Source organism: Alligator mississippiensis, chromosome 1, assembly GCF_030867095.1.
Source record: "Alligator mississippiensis isolate rAllMis1 chromosome 1, rAllMis1, whole genome shotgun sequence".
NCBI lineage: Eukaryota > Metazoa > Chordata > Crocodylia > Alligatoridae > Alligator > Alligator mississippiensis.
The window spans coordinates 266335840-266357663 of NC_081824.1; the positions used below are offsets into that span (position 1 = coordinate 266335840).

Below are 21824 nucleotides of genomic sequence, written 5' to 3' on the forward strand. Positions count from 1 at the left end.
CTGAAAGGGCTCAATCTATTCTTTCAAATCATGTTCTCCAGATAATAATATATGAAAGAAGCCACTTCAGAGGATGGGCCAAAGAGCTTTCTGAAAACATAGATTGTGTCCCTGCTCTGTTTAGAAATGAGGAGGATTTCCAGGGAATTGGATCAATACGTGTCATTGGTGGAGTGTGAGTACCTTTCATTTTAATATTTAAACTTTTTTCTTTGTAAAAATATAACACCATTATATTCCTATATAAGTAGTTTTGTTATTGTAAGCCACAACCTCAGACATTTGTGTCCTGGAAAGCATAAGTGTCCTGAGTCATGTCAGCTAATCTGTAGTCACTGCTCTGAGACAAAATTCCTTGTCTTCATTAGGATTTTGTACCTTCAATGTTGGTTAGCAGGCTAAAGTGTCTATATCTGTGTCTCCATAAGGCTTGTCTACACAGAGACCCACAGGAAGGTCAGGACAAATCAACCACAGTCAACGTTCATAAGGTCCAGCTAACCAAGGCTACTTGCTCCTAAATCAAAGGATTTACATGGAGGCATAACACATTTTAGCTTTTGGGGATTGACCTCACTTTTAGTAGACTTGCTGTAACTTCCTAAAGTGTCCCCATGTAGATCAGCCGTAATCTTCCACCTAATTTGCAAATTTGTAAAAGCTATTAACTGCCTAGATTATTCATTTGTCAGCTGTCCTTCTTAACATGAGTTAACAATTTTTTTTTTACCTATGACTATGCACCAGGGATTGAATCTGCATTGTTCTGCCCCCTTTACTGTCATTTTTGCTAGTGCGAAGTGGAGGAGTGAAGGGTAAAATATTGCCACTTAGATTTGATGGTCTCTAGTTTGCATTTATATAAATGACTGTAAAACAGCCATAGAGAAACCAGTGATGTTTGCCTCAGAACTCTGGATACCAGCTAAACAGTCACCTCTAATATCCACTTGTTTATCTAACAGGGGTTAAAAAACATGTACTTCTAGAAAGCATATTTCTAGTAAAGCAGTGAAATAATGCTGACACTAACACTGTTGTCATGGTTAGAGAGCTAATGCCTCAGTACAGTGACTGAGATACTACATGTGCTGTATGTCTGTTATTTCAGGCCATTTGTAGACTTTCTCATGCACAAAATTCATAGAAAAACTTCAATGTAAATACCCAAAGATGTTTGCCAAAGATATTATGTGCCAAGTCTCTGGAAGACTTAAGATTTTTTTTAAGTGATCTTTTTTTTACCTCTGTGCTTTTTTTTTATTCCACAATAACTTAAGCAGCTGAACTAATTTTTAAACCAAATGTTGTTAAAAATAAATTCATTCTTGTCTGCCAAATTTCAATGCTAACAGGATTTGCACAGCAGTTATAAATCCTTGTAGGAAAGTTTAACAGAAGAAATGCTCACAGAAGCATAAGACATTTGCTGGTGGTATTGTTGCAGGTATGAATATATAGTACCTATTAGTGAAGCTTAACCGACAATTTTTTAATATACATCCATATTTTTGTCCCCCTACACGCACACACCCGCTACAAAATGGCAAACAAATGGAATACCCTCTGTTTTGCATGCAGACTTTTAATTCTATATCACTGTCTTGACTTTTGAAATCTTATCATAAGATTTTTGTGTCATTCTACACTTTTTTTTTAAACACTGAGAATATTCAGCATTGATGCAGAAATATTTTTAATCAAAACTTACCTATTTGTTCAAAGTAGTATGATTCATTGCTTGGTAACTACAAAATTATTTTGCATAGACATTTATCCTGTGTCTCATGAGCCCCAATTGTGTTGAAATACCGTAGCAGAATATGACAGGAGCACGTGTGAAGAGGGATGGGACATCTGTGACTGTTACACAAGTACACTTCTGTTAAAGAAAGCACCACATGGTGAAATGGAGTATTGATCCACAAAGAATGCTTCATTAATGTGTGGTGTAATTTTAAAAAACAAGCATTATTTTGTTTGTCAGCTGAGTTTGTGACCTCCATCCTAAAAGTGTAAAGATGCTCACTTTCCACGCCTGTTCTTGATGCACAGGTGCTCAACAACTTCTTTTATTTTTTTCCCATGTGTTATGCTATTGTAGATGGGTTGCCTATGAAAAGGAACGCTATAAAGGCCATCAGTATCTACTGGAGGAGGGAGATTATGAAGATAGGCACTCCTGGGGGGGAATTGGCACTGCCCTGCTGTCTTTTAGATTCCTACAAGCTGTAAGTACTATTCCTGATTTGTGTGTGTGTGTGTGTGCATAGGCCGATTCAGGAGGGTGTAATCACACTGCACTTTGATTTCTGGTCCACCCAAAAATTAAAACTAACTGCCTGACAGTGGCAATAGTCATCTGTTCAGGCAACAATGGAGGAGGCAGTTGACTTCATGGCTTATTATAATTTACCCAATTCCTTCTAAATTCTTCTTTCTAAATTATATTCCACTAATCAAGCTATCCTTTCTTTTGCAATTCTGCTGTCTAATAGCTGTACATCTTAATGTACAGCCTGTTTCACAGCCCTACAGACTTTTTTCTGCTAGCTGTTAAATCAGGTAAACATCAACTCAGGTATGGACATAACTTTCAGTGAAGCATTGAATGTACCATCAAGATGCTCAAGAAGGCTATTTTTTATGAATCAGAAAGAAATGTACATTTAATTCTGACCACAGAACTAAAGCTAACATCTTTTCATTAATATTGCCTAGTTTATGTTTTACATATAATTCACATTTCAATGAAGTTATATTTGTTTTTGCTTCAATTTTAAACTGAATAATGTAGTGTGAGGTGCCCTAGGATATATATAAAGCTTCTAGTCACTTTTTTAACTGGAGAAAATGTGTATTATGTTAAATGTGTATATACGATAATGCACTACACCATATGCACCTCCCTTTTCAAAACCCTAGATTTGCCCATGTATATGTGTGTGTAGGGGGAAGGGTAGGCAAGAGTTGCTTCAATTTGTTAATTTAATTAATTCATTTTGATTAGACACTGTTTCAGGGTAAAAATTAAGATTATTTTTCATAAATGTCTATGAGTAGACCTCATTTTCTCTGTGCTTGGTTACTCTCTATCTGGCTCCCATGTACATACTCTTAGGAAAGTTTTCTTTATGTTCCCACCTATACAGTGAAAAGTGCATTGTTTTTTGGAAAATTATACAAGTTCTAGGATATTCTTTTCTCAGGGAAAGAATGTGCAAGACTGCAAAATCCCTTTCTTCCCTGCAGAATTTTCATTTCTGCTATTTAGACACTAAAATAAATACTAAAATTTATGTACATATGTGTGTATAATCGTTTTCATTAACATAAAAATAGGATGTCGACACAACAGCTGTTGCAGGCTTTACAATGGCATTACAATGCTTCTCAGTAGTTTTTGTGCCAGAAAACTTTGGCAGTAAAAATTATCATAGTAAGAAAAATCTTGATTTTTAGATGTTTTTTTAGTAGGAGCCATAATGAGATGCTAATGAAAACCAAGCCAGTGCCTGATTTGGAAGAAATCTTGGACACTTGAATGTTTAGGGAGAAAGGGGATTAGAACGTCTTTATCATTTCCTTTGCTTAGATGTTCCTTTATTTCATTTAAAAAGAAGCTTTGTACGTTTTTTAAGCAGCTGCAAAGAATGGCTCCTTCTTAAAACTGAAGAGTGGTCACTGAGATTAAGAATCCTTTTGACTGTGATGCAGTGTTTTACATGCCAGCTACATTTGTTAAAAAGATGGTTTTATTCAGTATGTGTGTTGTAGAATGTGTACTGAATCTTCTGCAGGCAATAAAAAAATTCTGTGTTTAAGAAAAATATCATCCTTTACAAAGAACGGTTTGCTGATATTTGAGAGAACCTGCATTTTAAGATAATTTCTGTATCTTTCTGTAAAGAGATCTCTGAAAACCTTCATAATACCACAGGAAAAATACTCTTCTTATATAATGAACACTGAAGTTCTAGCAATTTTTGGTTTAGAGTTAACCAAGAAGTATTTCACTGACTCTGTATAAGATAGGTAGGTATCTGTGGGTGTGTCTACACATGCATTAAGGCGCTTTTCCTAATGTGCATTAAGTTTAGTACCTCTAATGTGAGGCACTAAACAAATGTGCATGAGGCTACCTTAATGCATGGTAACAAATGTGCATGGTTTTTAAGTGATGCTTAATGCTCAGTAGCCTATTTTACTGCACATTAGCATAATCACACAGGTGCCTGTACACAAGCACCAAAGCTGCTCCAACATCCTGGAATTTCAGCATGTCGGAGCAGATTCATTTCATAGATTCATAGATGTTAGGGTCGGAAGGGACCTCAATAGATCATCGAGTCCAACCCCCTGCATAAGCAGGAAAGGAGTGCTGGGTCTAGATGACCCCAGCTAGATGCTCATCTAACCTCCTCTTGAAGACCCCCAGGGTAGGGGAGAGCACCACCTCCCTTGGGAGCCTGTTCCAGACCTTGGCCACTCTAACTGTGAAGAAGTTCCTCCTAATGTCCAATCTAAATCTGCTCTCTGCTAGCTTGTGGCCATTATTTCTTGTAACCCCTGGGGGCGCCTTGGTGAATAAATACTCACCAATTCCCTTCTGTGCCCCCGTGATGAACTTATAGGCAGCCACAAGGTCGCCTCTCAACCTTCTCTTGCAGAGGCTGAAAAGATCCAGTTTCTCTAGTCTCTCCTCGTAGGGCTTGGTCTGCAGGCCCTTAACCATACGAGTGGCCCTTCTCTGGACCCTCTCCAGGTTATCCGCATCCCTCTTGAATTGCGGCACCCAGAATTGCACGCAGTACTCCAACTGCGGTCTGACCAGCGCCTGATAGAGGGGAAGTATCACCTCCTTGGACCGATTCGTCATGCATCTGCTGATGCACGATAAAGTGCCATTGGCTTTTTTGATGGCTTCGTCACACTGCCGACTCATGTTCATCTTGGAGTCCACTAGGACTCCAAGATCCCTTTCCACTTCCATGCAACCCAGCAGGTCATTCCCTAGGCTGTAGGTGTGCTGGACATTTTTCCTCCCTAGGTGCAGCACTTTGCATTTCTCCTTGTTGAATTGCATTCTGTTGTTTTCTGCCCACTTGTCCAACCTATCCAGATCTGCTTGCAGCTGTTCCCTGCCCTCCGGCGTGTCCACTTCTCCCCATAGCTTTGTGTCATCTGCAAACTTGGACAGAGTACATTTCACTCCCTCGTCCAAGTCACTGATGAAGACATTAAAGAGTATCGGTCCAAGGACCGAGCCCTGCGGGACCCCACTGCCCACACCCTTCCAGGTCGAAACCGATCCATCCCCCATGACTCTCTGGGTGCGACCCTCCAGCCAATTCGCCACCCACCGGACTGTGTAGTCATCCAAGTCACAGCCTCTTAACTTGTTCACCAGTATGGGGTGGGATACCGTATCGAAGGCCTTTCTGAAGTCTAAGTATACGACATCCACCCCTCCTCCTGTGTCCAGGCATTTCGTAACCTGGTCATAAAAAGAAACTAGATTGGTCAGGCACGATCTGCGTGCCACGAACCCGTGCTGATTTCCGCTCAGCCTAATTTGTCCTGCCGGGCCCTCACAAATGTGGGCCTTGATAATTTTTTGAAAGACTTTGCCAAGGATGGAGGTGAGACTGACAGGTCTATAGTTGCCCGGGTCCTCCTTCCTCCCCTTTTTGAAAATGGGGACCACATTGGCCCTTTTCCAGTCCTCCGGGACTTGGCCCGTGCGCCACGAGCGTTCAAATATTCCCGCCAGTGGCTCTGCAATGATGTCGGCCAGTGCCTTCAGCACCCCTTGGATGGGGCTCACCCGGGCCTTTAATTGAGTCTGCTGGAGAATGGCAGTTGCCATGTTCCAACAGCCTCTGGCTTCTGTGCATCAGCATCCCTGTGCTTAAAAATGGCAGTGGGGGTGCTTGAACTAAAGCTTGTCAAATGAGCTTTATTAGTTCAACCACTCTGCCACCATTTTCAATCCCAGAGACACTGCTACATGAGACATGGCAGCGCTTTAATTAGAGCGCCTCTCAGAGCTGCTCTAATGAAAGCACTGCCCCCCACTCCCAGAGCACATGTAAGTGCCCACAGTTTTTTACATGATGCTTTAATGCACAGTAAAATAGGCTATTGCGCATTAAAGCGCATGTGTAGACTTGCCCTGGGGCACCTTAAATGATTCTGATCAGCACAAAAAAGAAAAAAGAAAAATGTGACTTCCTGTATTTGAAGACTGATTCAGCTATAACTGTGGCAGACTTTTGTGATGTGAAAAGCTTTTAAGCGTCTTTGCAGGTTTTCACATTTGAAAATGTATCTGTCATTAGGGAACTGCTATCCTGAATGCTTTGTCATTCCTCCTTTGGGTGATTTTTTTTCCTTTCTGAGAATGGAGATTTTCTTTGTGCCTGTCTTATTGCTTATATTAAGATGAAAAGTGTATGTGAAATGCTGTGTGGGCTTACACACCTGCATAGGTGTTTAAAGTTGATGTACCTGTGTTTGCAGTTAGCTTTGAAATTGCCACAAAGGGAATTCGGTTCAAACCCCCTTCCCTTCCACCCTTCCTCCCTGCCTCTTCTCAGGCTTTTTTTAGTCTGGTCTTGGGCGCATCACCAAGGAAGCCTACTAAAAAAGAGTAAGAACCTGAAGGGACAAAATAAGGAGGGCAGAGATAAAGAATGAGCTGCACCTGGCAAGGGAAGTTAAAGACAACAAGTAGAGGTTCTATAAATATGTTGGCCACAAGAGAAGACCCAAACAAGCTGTGGACCCACTATTAACTAGCCAGGGGGAACTCTCAACACAAGAGGCCAAGAAGGTAGAGCTACTCAACAACTACTTTGTCTCAGTGTTCACAAAAATATTAAACTGCAGCCAGACACTTAACAAGGCTTATTTGGATAAGGAAGGGGATAAACTGAGGGTTGAAATAACAAAAGAGACAGTCAGAGAGCTTTTAATGGGTCTGAATGAATTCAAGTCAGCAGGGCCTGATGAACTTCATTCCAGAGTTCTGAAGGAACTGGAAGAGGAGATCTCGGAGCCCTTGTCAATGATATTCATGAAGTCATGGGAGACGGGTGAAGTACCAAAGAAATGGAAAAGGGCCAGTGTAATACTCCTCCTTAAAGAAGGCAAAAAGGAGGACCCCAGGAATTACAGACTGGTTAGCCTCAACTCAGTACCTGGGAAGTTACTAAAGCATATCCTAAGGAAGACCATTTGCAAGCATTTAAAGGATAAATGGCTGGTCATAAGCAGCCAGCATAGATTTACTAAGAACAGACTGGATATCATTCTTTGACAAAGTAACTACTTGGATGGATGACGGGAATGCTGTGTATATAGAGTATGGGGACTTCAGCAAGGCTTTTGAGACGGTTGCATATGACCTCATAAACAAATTGAAGAAATTTGGGCTGGACAAATACACTGTAGGGTGGACAGATATGTGGCTCAATAACCACAAGCAATGGATCCATGTGAGAGTGGCAGGAGGCTTTGAGTGGAGTCCTACAGGGGTCTGTCCCAGTCCTGATGCTGTTCACTATGTTTATTAATGATTTGGATGGTGGTATAGAAAGCTTCTTGAGTAAGTTTGCAGATGACACAAAACTGTAAAGGATTGTGAACACTTTGGAGGATGGGAGCACAATTCAGAAGAATCTTGACAGATTGGAAATCTAGTCTGGAGCAAACAGGATGACAGATGCATGGTGCTGTACCTCAGAAAAAATAATCAAAAATACAAAATGGGTGACACCTGCTTAGAGGCAGCTCTATGGAGAAGGATCTGGATAGATCACAGACTTAATTGAGTCTGCAGTGTGATGCAGCCACACAAAAAATTAATACAATTTTGGGATGCAACAATAAAAACATTACCTCTCTGTTTGGCACTGGCTACATCTCATCTAGATTATTGTGTGTAGTTTTGGAGTCTGCATTTTTTAAAGTATGTGGAGAAGTTAGAGAAGGTCCAGAGGTGGGCAACAAAGGTGATAAAAGGCTTGGAAAGCAAGCCATACAAGGAGAGGTTGAAGAAGCTAAGCATGTTTGGCTTGTAGAAAAGGTGCTTAAGAGGGGACATGATAGCAGTCTTCAAATCCTTAAAGGGCTGCTAGTGAGGCAATGGAATACACATGCATTGCCTAATGAAGTTGTGGGCTCTCCAGCACTGGAGAAGTTCAAGAAGAGGTTAGACAAGCACTTGTCAGGAATGATCTGGGCATAGCTATGCCCATGTTCTACTATGGGTATTTCCCATACTTCTGGGTTTTGCTGGTTGCCACATGGGGTCAAAAGGGAATTTCACCCACCTCCTGCTGTATGTCAGGGGAGGCATTCAGCCTTCCTCAGAGGTATTGGTTGTTGGCTGCAGCCAAGGCTGGGGATTTTGCCTGGGGTGTGCTAGTGCTCCTGCTGGGATTTAAACCCAGAGGTTCCTAGCTAGAGGGTCTTTTGCCCCTTCGCTCAGTGACCTATCACCATATTTGGAGTCAGGAAGCAATTTTACCCCATGTTCAGATTGGTATGGACTGCAGGGGGTTTGCCTTCCTTTGTAGTGGGGAGCGCAGCCCCCTTCCTGGGATCTCGTGTGTATTTTAGCAACCTTTATACCTGCAGGATGTTGGCTGTTGCAGTCCCCCTGCTTTACTTGTAGTAGGTTATAATGCTGCGCCTAGTGTTGTGCCAGCGTTGATTGTTGTCTTACTAAGAAGTTAGACAATGTATTTGTATAGGATGGGGATTGAACTAGATGATCTCTGGAGGTCCCTTCCAGCCTTACTTTTCTCCAATTCTATGATTTATAGTAGGGCACGGCCAGCCAACTTCTGAGTAGCTGGGGGCCACAGGCCCCTGACCACACACTGAATGAGCTGGTTGCCACACTGCTTGCCCCCACCTCTACACTGCACTGTGCCACATGGAACCCTCCCTCCCACACTCTGCGCCAGGCCACATGCACCCCCCTGCTGCACTGCCAAGCGTGCCTTCCTCACCTCCCCTGCACTCTGCTAATTCTCCTGCACCACACAAAGCCTTCCCCCCTGCCCCTTCCCCTGCTGTACTGTATCCCATGGGCCTCCACATTGGGCCAGGACCGCTGTTTCAGGCAAGGTTCCTGTTTCTCCCGAAGCCCACAATCTTGAGCTCCCTTAGTTCCAGGCCATGCCATGCTACCCACTCCCCAAGGACAGGGGCAGACAGCAAAGCAAGGGGGAGCTCAGCTGGAGAGCAATAGAAGGAGCAGCACCTGCACTGGGGGACCCGGGGCCACAATTTAACCCCTGCAAGGCTGGATGTGGCCTGGGGGGTCACCCATTACACAGCCCTATCTTGGAGTAAGCTTCTCCTAACATTTGGTATACAGGACAGAGGCTTCTCGAGGGATGGATTTAAGAACTTTGTGAGGAGGCATGGAGAGGCCATTTCTCACAGGTTCACTGTGAAGCAGGGAGATGGAACTGAATTTGTGACTCTGGTTAAAGGCCTCTGAGGTAGGTGGGAGTTCCTGCTTCCTTTTCTTGCTGTAGTATGTGAAGCAGAACCTGGCATTTTAAGGTCATTTTGTGAATGTTGCATCTGAGAAGAACAGGACATATGGGTGTAGAGGTTGCTGGAGAAGGCAGCCTTCTGGGAGGCTAGGTGAGCCTGGTTGCAGATGGTGGGAATGTTAAAGTGAGTCACCTGTTCTCAGCTTGGAGTTTAGACCTGAGGTTTCCTTTTTTTTGAATGTCACTACATGCATGTGTGGAAACCACTGTGATGTTCAGAGTTCCTTTGAGAACCGTTACTAGTTTGAGAAGACTTTTGTGTGTTTTCTGACAAATACTTGCTTTGGCAGCATCCTGGGTTTAGAATGCAGTTACTTGAAAACAGAACTCGGTCGTGATCTCTCAGCCTACATGCATAGTGTCCTTTTTACAAACAAAACAAAAACACACCACAGTTTTTAATCCAATTCTGGGCTTCAAAGTTACACTGGAAAATTCAGTCCCAAAGATTACTGTTGTGAAAATTGAAAGGTACTGAATATCAAGGCAGGAAAAAATTGTATGGTGCTCAAGCACTACAACAGTAATGGGCATTGTGGCTAGACAGCTTCTTCATTTTTTTCCCCACTTGAGAGCTCCTTGTGTTGAGTTAATTTGACTGTGCAGTCATTTCTACCAAGAATAGAGTTGACTGCAAAATAGGCATTTACTCTTTCATTATTACATTTTGGAAGAATTGAATGCACTGTATCAACAGTGCTAGCCTTTTGTTAGAGATTTTATTATTTGCTTAGTTTAAAATATGGACAGCAGCTACTGAGCAGATTAAGTGGGACTCCCCTTGGACCCTGGTTTAACACTAGAATCTTTTGCCTTCAGGGTCAAGGAAAAGTAGATGTTTTTCAACTGCAATTTCACTAAAACTCATGGAGGAATTTCAAATAGAGAAATTTGTGGAGAGTGAATTTGAAGGAAGTACCTGAATATGCCTTTTAGGGGGTTCATAGGCGTAACTTTCTCAGTGCTACCAGGTTTTTTTTCATGTTTCCAAGCCTAGAGTTAAGAGTATGGGTGTCTAAAATGTGCAATTTACTGTTCAGCAAGGTTCTTTGGGTAGATGTGATCTTTTATTAGACGAACTGAGTAGTTGGAAAAAAGTTCTTAACAAGCTTTCGGGCACAATCATGCTTCAAGAAGGGTGATTGCGCTCGAAACCTTGCTACAGACTTTTTTCCAACTACTCAGTTGGTGTAATAAAAGATCACATCTACCCAAAGAACCCTGCCTGCCTATGTTCTTAGACCAACACAGCTACAACCAGCTGTACTGGTCGAGTTTTACAGGACTAGTAAATAAAAATATTTTCTTTGCTATGTGGGTCATTAACTAGTATCTCAGGACCAACATTGGCATCTACTCCAGCATGGGGAACGGAGTGCATTGAAACTGAGGGCCAAAATCTAATTCATCACACAAAGTGCAAGAAAATGTGCTTCGCAAGATAGAGGTTGGAATGATTTGACTCCTCTTTTGACTTACTGAGGACAGAGGTTAGCACACCCACATAGTCATTCTGTGGGTCCTTCTGAATCCTCTGGATTCCAGCCAGTGAAGTTGGGCAATTTGAAAACAGACTGACTGTGCCTCCTTCAGATACCTGAAAACTCTCCCTCTGTGCTGCTGCAGAATAGACTGTAAACCATGCCCGGAGGAGGTGTTCACTTCTTTCTCTTCCTCCTTTCTTTCTTCTTCAAACCAAATCATGTAGCCTTTTGGGTTCCTTTGTTTAACTTTAATTAGCATTGCCCCTGAAGCCTGTTTTGTTTTCTATTTAGTCAAAGTATGTGTCCTTTCGCTCCCTTTCAGTTTTTGTCCCCATGGCCTGCTGCTAAGCTGCAAGATTTAAAATGCTTGATGAATAATTAGTTTTATACTAAATACTTTGTTTTGTAGTGTGCCAACATGCTTATCTGAAATTCTCTTAATTACTGAAATTTCCCTACGTTAGAAAAACTTAAGATTAATTAGTTAAAGTAGAGGGCCCTTAGGAGCATTTGCAAGATATGATAAGAAAATCTGTGCAGTGTTTCTGTTCCAGTGATTTCATCATGGGTGAGATTTAACCATGGGAGACTGGTGCCACCTTAGTCGGGGGGGGGAGGCACATGCCCCCTCAGCGACTGGCTGCGGGGGACCCCCCCCCCCAATCTCACCAACCAGGAAGCAGCCGCGGTGCTCCCAGAAGTGGCCGTGGTGCTTCATCCAGCGCTCGCAGGGGAGGCACAAGCACTCCCACCTGCTCTCCCTGCCAGTGGCCTAAGCGGGGAGCATGGCCTGTCAGGGGGTGCACCAGTGCTCTCAGGGGATACACGTGCACCCTCTGTGCATTGCCACTGGATTTGAATGCATTTACTGACACATAAGAAATGTTACTTCAGCCCATACCAGGGAAGGACTGCTGCAAGTAACCCTGTTGCTAAAAATGTTGATGGATGAAGTGCAGCTCCCCACTGTAACCGAGAACACTTTGCAGGAAGCGTTCTGAGTTACAAAGGTCCCCCAGACCAAACAGAAGTTCACTGTTGGTTCCAGGGAAGAGGAAAATCCAGCTGCTGGCTGGGAGCCTGCAGCCATTTTCCCCTAGCAACAGCCCTTCCTCCATGCCAGCCCACAGCAGTTTTCAGAATAGGAAGGGGGAAAGGGAGCTCATTCTAGGGGTTCCCCAGTCAGGACTGGAGGTTTGGGTGGGTGAATCGGAAACCCCCTGCCTCAGGGAGGCTCTAATACACCCACCCCACCCTTCAGCAGGGGCTGAAAAAACTCCAAACCAAACGTCCTCCGCTCCCTTCCCCCTCTTCCATTCTGAAAACAGCTCAGAGCACATAGGGGGTGCACACGCACCCCCTGAGAGCTGTGGTGCACCCCCTGACCAGCCATGATCCTCGCTTAGGTGATGGGCAGGTGGGAGCGCTGGTGCCCCCACTGCGAGCACCAGCTAGGGAGTGGGAGCACCGTGGCTGCTTCCCGGTCGGTGAGCTTTTCATGGGGGAACCCCACCCCCCGCCTCCCGGTCAGCAAGGTTGGCCCCCCCCTTCCCTAGTTGGCAAGATTGGCTGTGGGGCGACCCCCCTTTAGTCACTGACTGGTTGCTGGGGGGGAAGGCATGTGCCCCCCTGACTAAGGTGGCACCAGTCAGGCACCTGGCTGGGAGGCAGCACAGACACAAATTACAGAAGATGCTGTATTTTGAAACATCTTCATATGACCTCTCATGCAATGAAAGTTCAGATTTTTTCCCAACTGGCCATTTTGGAAGCAGTCTGCATCCATGCACTTGTGTTTGGTCATGGCTATAAACCACTTTCTGTAGCCAGATCAAGTGAAAATTGTCACTTCCGTCTCTGTCCTGCCTGTTAGATACCTCTGCTGCTCAGGAAGGAATGATCTCAGATTTGAAACAAACTGTCCTAAGGGGAAGGATTTCAGAGTTCCTCTGCTAACCTATCTTCATGTACAGAGTGTTTTGGTTTTCCTTTGCCTACTAATTCCATGTTTTAACCTGTTTTTCAATGTTATGTTGCTTCTTGTCATGGAGTCTTATAACCATCAGGACAAACTATTGGCTTGAATGTTTCAATGAAATTACTAGAGTATTTTTACCAAGATGAGAAACTGAGCAATCTAAAAAGCAATGAGAAAAGCTGAAATGGAGAAAAATGTAATGTAGCTCCTACAGAAATACATTATTTTAAGTATAGAAAAGGACACTTCAGTGTTTTAAAATAACTAATTAAAATATAAACATAACTTGACCTACTTTAACTGGTGATAAATCTGTGGGGAATGTTCCATGTAATCTAAATAACCACTTTTTGAGAAACTTGGCTAAAAGTACCTCTCTTCCATGGTGACTGATTCATGTGCTTTTCACAAGTACTAAATTCACTGGAAATTTTTTTTTTTTTTTTTATTCAAAAGCAATCCGAAAACAGTAACTGTTTGTGCTGGATTTAAAAGATGTTTTAAATAAATGTGAAAATTTTAAAATATAATTGTGATATAAAATTACCCTCTCCCCAACATTCCTGCTGTGTTCCATGGGCACAGACTGGATTTTGTTCCAAGAAAACTCCTTTCCTGGCCAAAATCTCAGCCTAATCAGCATCCTGACCAGCCCCTACAGCTTAGTTGGAAAAAGTGCTTAGTTTAGTGTCTGCCAGGTCCCTCCACCACTGCAGAATTGAGGTCTGCTGTCTTTGTGAGAGTGGGGTGCCTGCAGTTGTCAGCTACAACAAAATCCAGCTCTTACCACAAGACATATTGGTAAGATAGTTTCATAGTTGGTAGGGTTAGAAGGGACCTGAACAGATTATCAAGTCTGACCCCCTGCCATGGCAGGAAAAAGTACTGGGGTCAAACAACCCTGGCAAGGTGTTCGTCTAACCTCCTCTTAAAGACCCCCAGGGTAGGAGCCAGCACCACTTCACTTGGAAGTTGGTTGCAGATCCTAGCCACTCTGACTGTGAACTAGCACCTCCTGATGTCTAGTCTGAATCTACCCTCTGCCAGCTTGTGACCGTTATTTGTAGTCACTCCTGGTAGTGCTCGGGGGAACAGGGACTCTCCCAATGCCTGCTGGTCCCCTCTGACTAGTTTGTAACAGGCCACGAGATCCCCCTTCAGCCTTCTCTTGTGGAGGCTGAACAGGTTCAGGTCCCTTAGCCTCTCCTTGTAGGGCCTGCCCTGTTGCCCCCGATCATGCGGGTGGCCCTCCTCTGAACCCTCTCAATGCTGTCCACAACCCTCCTGAAATGCAGTGCCCAGAACTGGACGCAGTACTCCAACTGCGGCCTGACCAGTGCTGCATAGAGGGGAAGGATCACCTCCTTGGACCTGCTCGAGATGCATCTGTGGATGCATGACAAGGTGTGGTTGGCCTTCCTGACTGTGTCCCCACACTGTCAGCCCATGTTCATTTTGGCAACAATAATGATTCCAAGATCCTTTTCTGCCCCTGCACTGACGAGAAGGGAGGTCCCCAGCCTGTAGGTATGCTGCTGGCTCTTTCTCCCCAGGTGCAGTACCTTGCACTTGTCAGTGTTGAAACCCATCCTGTTCTCATCTGCCCACTCCTGTAACTTGTCTAGGTCCAATTGCAGCCTATTCCTCCCTTCTAGCGTGCCCACACCCCCCCACATCTTAGTGTCATCAGCAAATTTGAACAGGGTGCTTTTTACCCCCTCGTCCAAGTCACTGATGAAGATGTTGAACAGCATGGGTCCAAGGACCAAGCCCTGGGGGACCCCACTGCCCACATCCCTCCAGGTCGAAAATGACCCATCCTCCACCACTCTCTGGGTGCAGCCCTCCAGCCAGTTAGTGACCCATCTGACTGTGTAGGTGTCGGCGCCACAGTCCCCTAGTTTTTTAATGGGAAGGGGGTGAGAGACAGTGTCGAAGGCCTTCTTGAAGTCCAGAAAGACTACGTCCACTGTTACCCCTGCGTCTAAGGAACCTGGTTTGTGTCCTGGTTGTAGAAGGCCACCAGGTTGGTCTGACAGGACCTGCCTCTAATGAACCTGTGTTGGCTGCCCCTAAGCATGATCTCCCCTGCTGGCCCGTCGCGGACATGCACCAGGATAATTCTCTCAAAAAGCTTACCCAGGATCGAGGTAAGACTAACTGGCCTATAGTTGCCTGGGTCCTCATTCCTCCCTTTTTTGAAAATGGGAACCACATTGGCCCTTTTCCAGTCCTCTGGCACCACACTAGAGCACCACGAGTACTCATAAAGCTGCGCCAGGGGTCCTGCAATGACCTCTGCTAATTTCCTCAGCACTCTGGGGTGGAGGTCGTCAGGACCTGCTGATTTAAATATGTCCAGTCCCTCCAGAAGTTCCCTGATTGGATCCTCACTGACCTAGGCCTGGGTGTGCCTCCCCCGGGGCCCGAGGGGGTCCCGGCAGACGGTCTGATCTGGTCCCTGCTCAGAAAAATGGAGGCAAAGAAATCGTTAAATAGGTTAGCCTTGTCGTCTGGTGCGACAACCGGATTTCCTAGCGTGTCTTGCAGAGATATAAAACTAAAATAAAGTTTATTACATAGGATTGATAGAACACAAAATAAGAACTCTTAGCTTTGGAAATAAATAGGCAAAAACAAAACAGATATATCTCACCCTGTTCTCTAACTTAAAACAAATTCTTTAAGAGTTCTGTCTGTGTTTCCAGTAGCTAGTATTCCTGCCAGCTTTTCCTAGATCGGGGTCGGCAACGTTTTTGGGCAGAGTGCCAAAAAACCTGCAGCATCTCCTTGTAAGAGATTAGCATGCTAGGCAAAATAAATGGCAGGGGGGAGGGCTGGGGAGGAGCTTGTACTTACCAATTATCATTTAGCGCAGGGCAGGGAGTAGTCCAGCGGTGAAGGAGGAAAAGGAAGCAGCTTGGTGCCCCTGAAGGTGGCAGGGCAGGAGGGAGGAGCAAGAAGGAGGGGAGGGGGATCTAGTACCTAGTATGGCAGGGAAGCTGTAAGGGGCCTGATTCTTTTCATGGCAGTGCAACCCCAGTCCCTTCCCTGCCATCCACCCCAAGGCCATGTGTGTACCTGCCACTGGCAACAAGCCAGGCCAGGGATCCACAGACCCCAGTGCAACCACTTGCAGCTTCCTGGCTGCCTGCAACTGCCAGTCCAGGCTCTGGGCAAGCCCCTGCCACCTGCCACAGAGCCCACGCTGTGCACAGCAGGTGGCAGGGAGGCTGCAAGCAGCTGCACCACGGTCTGCGGAGCCTCAGTCCAGCCTGTTGCCAGCGGTGGCTACACACTCCCCTTGGGGTAGACAGTGGGGAAGGAGCTGGGGCTGTGCTTCCACAAGGATTTGGCCCCTCCCAGCTCCCCTGCCAACTGCCCCATGGTGCTTTCTGACAGGCTAAGCAATTTGTCTTCACATGCCATGCTCTGGCATGTGTGCCAGGATTGCTAATCCCTGTCCTAAATCATTACCCACTTCATTTGCTGAGGGCTAGAATCTTCCACTAGACACTGTGATATTCAGACAACCTTTCTTCTCAAAAGGTTTTTTTTTAATCCCTTATCATTATCTTCCCATCTATTCGAGAAGGACAAAAATCTGTTTAAAAAATGTACATCCTTCACAATTTCCTTCCAACGTAGACATCTAGCTGACAAATTAATGTTCTTGCTGTTCTTTGGTATATTCAAGGAGGACAGCAGTATTCATGTAAACCTCAGCTATTCTATATTCTAGTCAAGAGAGGCAGAGATCTCAGTCTCTGCATGTGATTTCCTTCTCACTTGGGACCTGAATGGGGAGCATGGGGGTCTCCATTAACATGCATCTCATGTGTTTTTGCTTAGAATTGTATTCAGTCATAGCCATTGTTTCCTACACCCTCTGTTCTGTGTACATGCTCAGTCTTGCTTCCCCCCCATCTGACAGATGTGCATACCAAAACTTTGGTATGGAAATAGTTTGTGTCTAGTGAGAAGTGCTCCTGACAATCTTTTGATTTTAGTCGGATCACAAAAATGCAGATACGTTCATGCCCAATACCATGGTTCATACAAGCATATGACTGATAAAACTCAACATAGCTTACTGTTAGCTGTCAATAGGGACCAAACAGTAGTTAAATAAATTCAGAGAAAATCCCTATGCATGATAAATAATGTGTGTCCCCCCCCCACCACCACCAATTAATCACTGCCTACAGGTGCACCCCATGATAGCTGTCATAACTTCAGCTGTTTTAAATGCTTGAAACTGTGAGAAGAATAGGAAAATAGTTCTACCCCAAGATTTGGCATTGTTGTTTTTTAGTTTGCTTTACTCAGGGCAGCAATCCTGGGCCATATTAAGACCTGATTCTGCAAATGACCCCTCAGATGCAACCCAAATTCATTACATGCTACAATAAGTAAGGATAGCAGGATAGCTCCCACTTACCTCGGGGCATAAAAGTCAGCAAAGCAGCTGAGGCATGCAAGAGTCTGTCCATGTGGCTCTGGCTGCATGAATCATGGCCTTAGTATGTAACCCTTTAAACTAGGGACAGAAATTACACATAAACCAGTATAAGTGATCAGAAACCGGTTCAAATCTGTAACAGCAGAAGTTCAGTGCATGTAAGCTGCTTTCAAAATGGCCAAAACCAGTTTAAGATGAACCTGGATGGATGGAGTATCAGACTTAACTGATTTAGGTTAAATTGCTTTATTGAACTTCTGTCCCAGATTCCCTCCAGATTCAAGTTAACTCACAGTGTCCTTGCATCCCAGGATGCTTTGCACCTCCCCCACAACTCCCCCTATCCCCTTGCAGGGTAGGCAGGCTAGCTTCGGCCCAAGCTATCTGTTCCAGCCCCCCTCCCCCAAGCTTCTGTCCTGGGCCCTGCAGGCACGTGGCTGAATTTCTGGAATCAAAAGTGAATGTCTTCACTTGCTTATCGATTCAATCTACACAGGGTAGTCTAACCTGTGAAGACAATCCATTTGGCCATGGGCTTTTTGACTGTCTGTACTTAGCTTTAGGGGAAGGTATGCATCTCATTCCCTTTGTTTAGTGCCTCGTGACAACAGGTCCTGATGAGGTCATCTGAGGGCTTCTGAAATATAAATATTTAGTAATAATAGTAGAGTTCCAAGGGTAAACTGTCAAAATGGTTTAAGTAATGGGTTATTGTAAAACTGATTTTGATTGAAATATCTGAGGCTGCATCAGTAACATGTCTAAGGAAATATATACTCAGGCCTATTTCACCCAGCCCTACAGAGAGAACTTGGAGGGATGAGGGGGAAGGAGTCCATTACAGGACTCCCATGGTCAAATATTTTCCCCATATTATTATTGTAGTACATACTTCCATTATGGTAGTACCTAAAAAGGCCATGCTTTGGGGGTCCCTTCCCCAGATCATTGTACTGGGTGATGTTTAACATAGAAAAGAAACTACCCTGCACAGGAGACTTCCCTCTGACTGTGAGGCAGGACGTGGCGTAGAAGAAGTTAACTCAGCATCAAGATAGAACACTTGTGCTGTGCCTCGTGCATGCATCCTGGACCCCAAAGAGACTTCATTTCCATCTAAGGGGAGGTAGCTGAGTCTCCCTTTCTGTTGTGAGATCCTTGTGTGCAGAACTTTTGATAAGATTAGGGACGAACAATTGAGTCACATTAAGTTACAAGGGGATGAGATTTTCTGCTACTGCCTGTAACTGCTCTTATACCACTGCAACAAGACATACTTGGCCCAGCTTAGCTTTAACTTATTTGCGGGGTAAAAGTGAGCAGGTGGACAGTTACCATGCATTAGTTTCTCTAGACTAAGTCCCCACTCTCTTTTAGCTTGCTACAGTTTGATCTCTTTTTTTGGTCTATTCTCTTAAGTCATAAGGTGCTTTTAAAATTATTACTCCTAAAATACACTTATTACCTCTAATGTTATTTTAGATTCATCTTGCCTCATTTATATTGGCAAAAATAGCCCTTGTTGGACCCCACTGCCTCTAACCATAGAAAATCTCTACCTTGAATGTGGTTACACTTTAAATTGTGGAGAATCCCATCGAATCCTTAGCTATTATACAAAACAAACTGTTGTAAACTGTTAAAATATTTATCCTAACTTTCAGTGTTGTCTCTTAGGATTTCATAGAGTCATCAGTTACAATTTTTGAGTCTGATGAAGAAGATGGAAAGGTATTGAACATTTTCAATCAAGAATTTCCTGATTTGGAACAGGCTGGATTTGGACCAGAGACCAGATCAATTCATGTGAATAGTGGAGTGTAAGTCTATTACAAACCTATATGAATTGCTTTTTCAATGGAAGGATTAAATGATTTGCCTGGGCACATTGTTTTTCAATTGTTTCTTCTTTTGACATTATATAGTTCAAATGGTGGAAAGAAACAGATAAATGTTTTGAGACGGAAAGTGTTTTTTCTTTTATTTGCTTACAAAAATGGAACATGTTTTGTCCACTCTGTAGCTTGTGTTTCTGCTTTGCTTTGGTGGCATGACACGGGGTGGTGAGGAAGAAGGAAGTAGGTACACTATATGTTCTTCAGGGATCTTTGTGAATTTACCTCTTTTGGCAGCAACTTGTCACTGCCTTACTACTCCCATAAAACGTTGGACAAAGTTGATAGCTGGATTCAGTTTTCAGTTCCCGGTCACTCTTTCTTCTCCGCCCACCTAGCATTTGAGTCTTGCACCTAGATCCAGATGAGTGCACCTCTGCCTTCCATGGAGCCCATTGGCATCACTCAGGTTCAGTAAGTAAAGAGGTCTGTCTGAATGGATCTAATTGTAGGTTGAGTCTAAAAACAAGAGGAGCTAAAGGTAATGTATTTAGAAGTAGGTTAGAAGCTGCGCACCATTCAGTAGCCACACTTGTGGTACATTAAAGAAGGCTATATGGACAGATTCCAAATATTACTGAAGTATACCCAATCCTCCAGAGCAGCAAGATGAATAGAGATAACACAATCATATAGCAGCACTGTAGTTTTAAAATTTGATCCTGCAACTTTTACTCGTATAACATAATTGTACCTAACTTGTACTAAAAAGGGCTGCCAGATTTGCTAAAACCTACCACAAACTGTGCTAATAACTTAGAAAGCTGCAACTTTCTAAGAAGCACCAGGGAGTCTCGTTTTCTGCCACTCTGAGGAAGCACACATTTGTTCATGTGGTGTTGATAAGTGTACACAGTAGAAAACTTTTAATAAATTAATATTTTTTTTAGTCTCAATTCCCTCTAGGTACAGAGAAAGAGAAACAAAAATACACATACAGCATATGCTATCTATGGTGCTTAATGCCCTTCTGGAAGGTGCAGAAGCACTCCATTGATGAGGGCAGCAAGCAAAGCTGAATAGAATAGTATAGTTTGAACTCCTGGTTAATTTCTAGATTTTTGTAAAGGATTCTTTGGAATTATGCTTTTGATCTGTTTTATTTAAGAGCTTTTTCAATATGCCCCTCACCCTACCCATCATAGTCTGAGGCTCTTCTCATTTCCCCTTACATTTCTTCCACTTCTTTGAATCACAAGTTGCAGCAAGTTCTTCTCAAGCAGGGGCAGCTCTTTCTGGGGTTCATCAACCATTTGTATGGTTACAGCCACTTCTTGATAGCTTGATACTCATTTATTTCTCTTTGAAGGGTTTCCTTCCCTTCCTGTTTATTCTCTGATTTCTCGTCTACAGGGCTGTATCACCAGTTCTCTATCAATGCAGAAAATGCAAACAAATGCAGAAATAAAATAAATGTATTTAAAAACGGTAATAAAGAAAGAGCTGGTTTCTGTAAATGTGGACATCATCAGTAATGTGGGCACATTCTCTTTGTGTCAAGTTCTCATTAAGAATCCACTATAAATATTTTCTGAACACTTAGATTTGAAAACAAAAGGCCAGGGGAGAAGTGGGGCTGAAATACCAACCATGGCAAGAGTCTCTCTTATCTTTTCCTGTCAAGGCTTCCTTGTTTATTTCCCATTTTCTTTCTATGCCATTTTTCTATAATCCAATAGGAAGAACGGATGGGAAACCCTCTTTAGGAGGTAGGTAAGCAGGTAAAGGTGGAGGGATCAAGGAGCTAATCAACTATCCATTAGGTAAATACATATCCTCATCGCTTCCAACCAGTAGGTCATATGATGGATGCTGAGGAATTATCTGAGAGGAATGAGAGTGTAAGAGATGAGAGGCTGTTGCGAAGATCTGTCATAAAAACAGGCATGCTCTATTTGTGTGAATCATGCCTCTTACCACAAAACATGTATTTTGCCATCTGTTTAATTTCTCATTGCACAGACAGGTGAAGCATTTTAAAACTTTTGAAAAGCTTTCTCTTTAATATCATCTCACAGCTAATATTTTCTTAGAACTGTACTGAAAAATGCATATATCAGGTTTTTTTGTCTGTCACTCTCCAGGTGGGTTGCATACCAGCAGAAGTATTTTTGTGGAGAGCAGTATGTACTGGAAAAAGGAAAATATAAATGCTTTTTTGACTGGGGAGGATCCAGTAAAACCATATTGTCAATACGTCCAATTAAATTGGTGAGTTTTCATAATTCATCAGAAAGAGAAGTCTGAAACAAATTAGTCACTTGTAACTCTGGAGATGCAATCATTTTCTGATGCAGGCAACTGGCCAAAACTAACTTGTCTATTCAAATGAAGCAAAATTAGAAAAAGCAATGGAACACAAATAATCTCATTATGGAAAATGATGGTGGGTCAAAATACAATGCTTTCTAGTTATATGACAGGGTTGAT

The 21824-nt window shown here is 43.5% G+C and overlaps 1 protein-coding gene across 1 annotated transcript in view; it reads left to right on the top strand.

Annotated features, from left to right (window-relative positions):
* The window catches only part of CRYBG3 (crystallin beta-gamma domain containing 3), a 155092-nt gene that overhangs the window by 93271 nt on the left and 39997 nt on the right, over positions 1-21824 (top strand). The window contains exons 11-14 of the mRNA XM_059720590.1: positions 42-175; positions 2105-2231; positions 19177-19319; positions 21479-21605. Coding sequence (XP_059576573.1) covers positions 42-175; positions 2105-2231; positions 19177-19319; positions 21479-21605 — 531 coding nt within the window. The remainder of the gene's footprint in view (positions 1-41; positions 176-2104; positions 2232-19176; positions 19320-21478; positions 21606-21824) is intronic.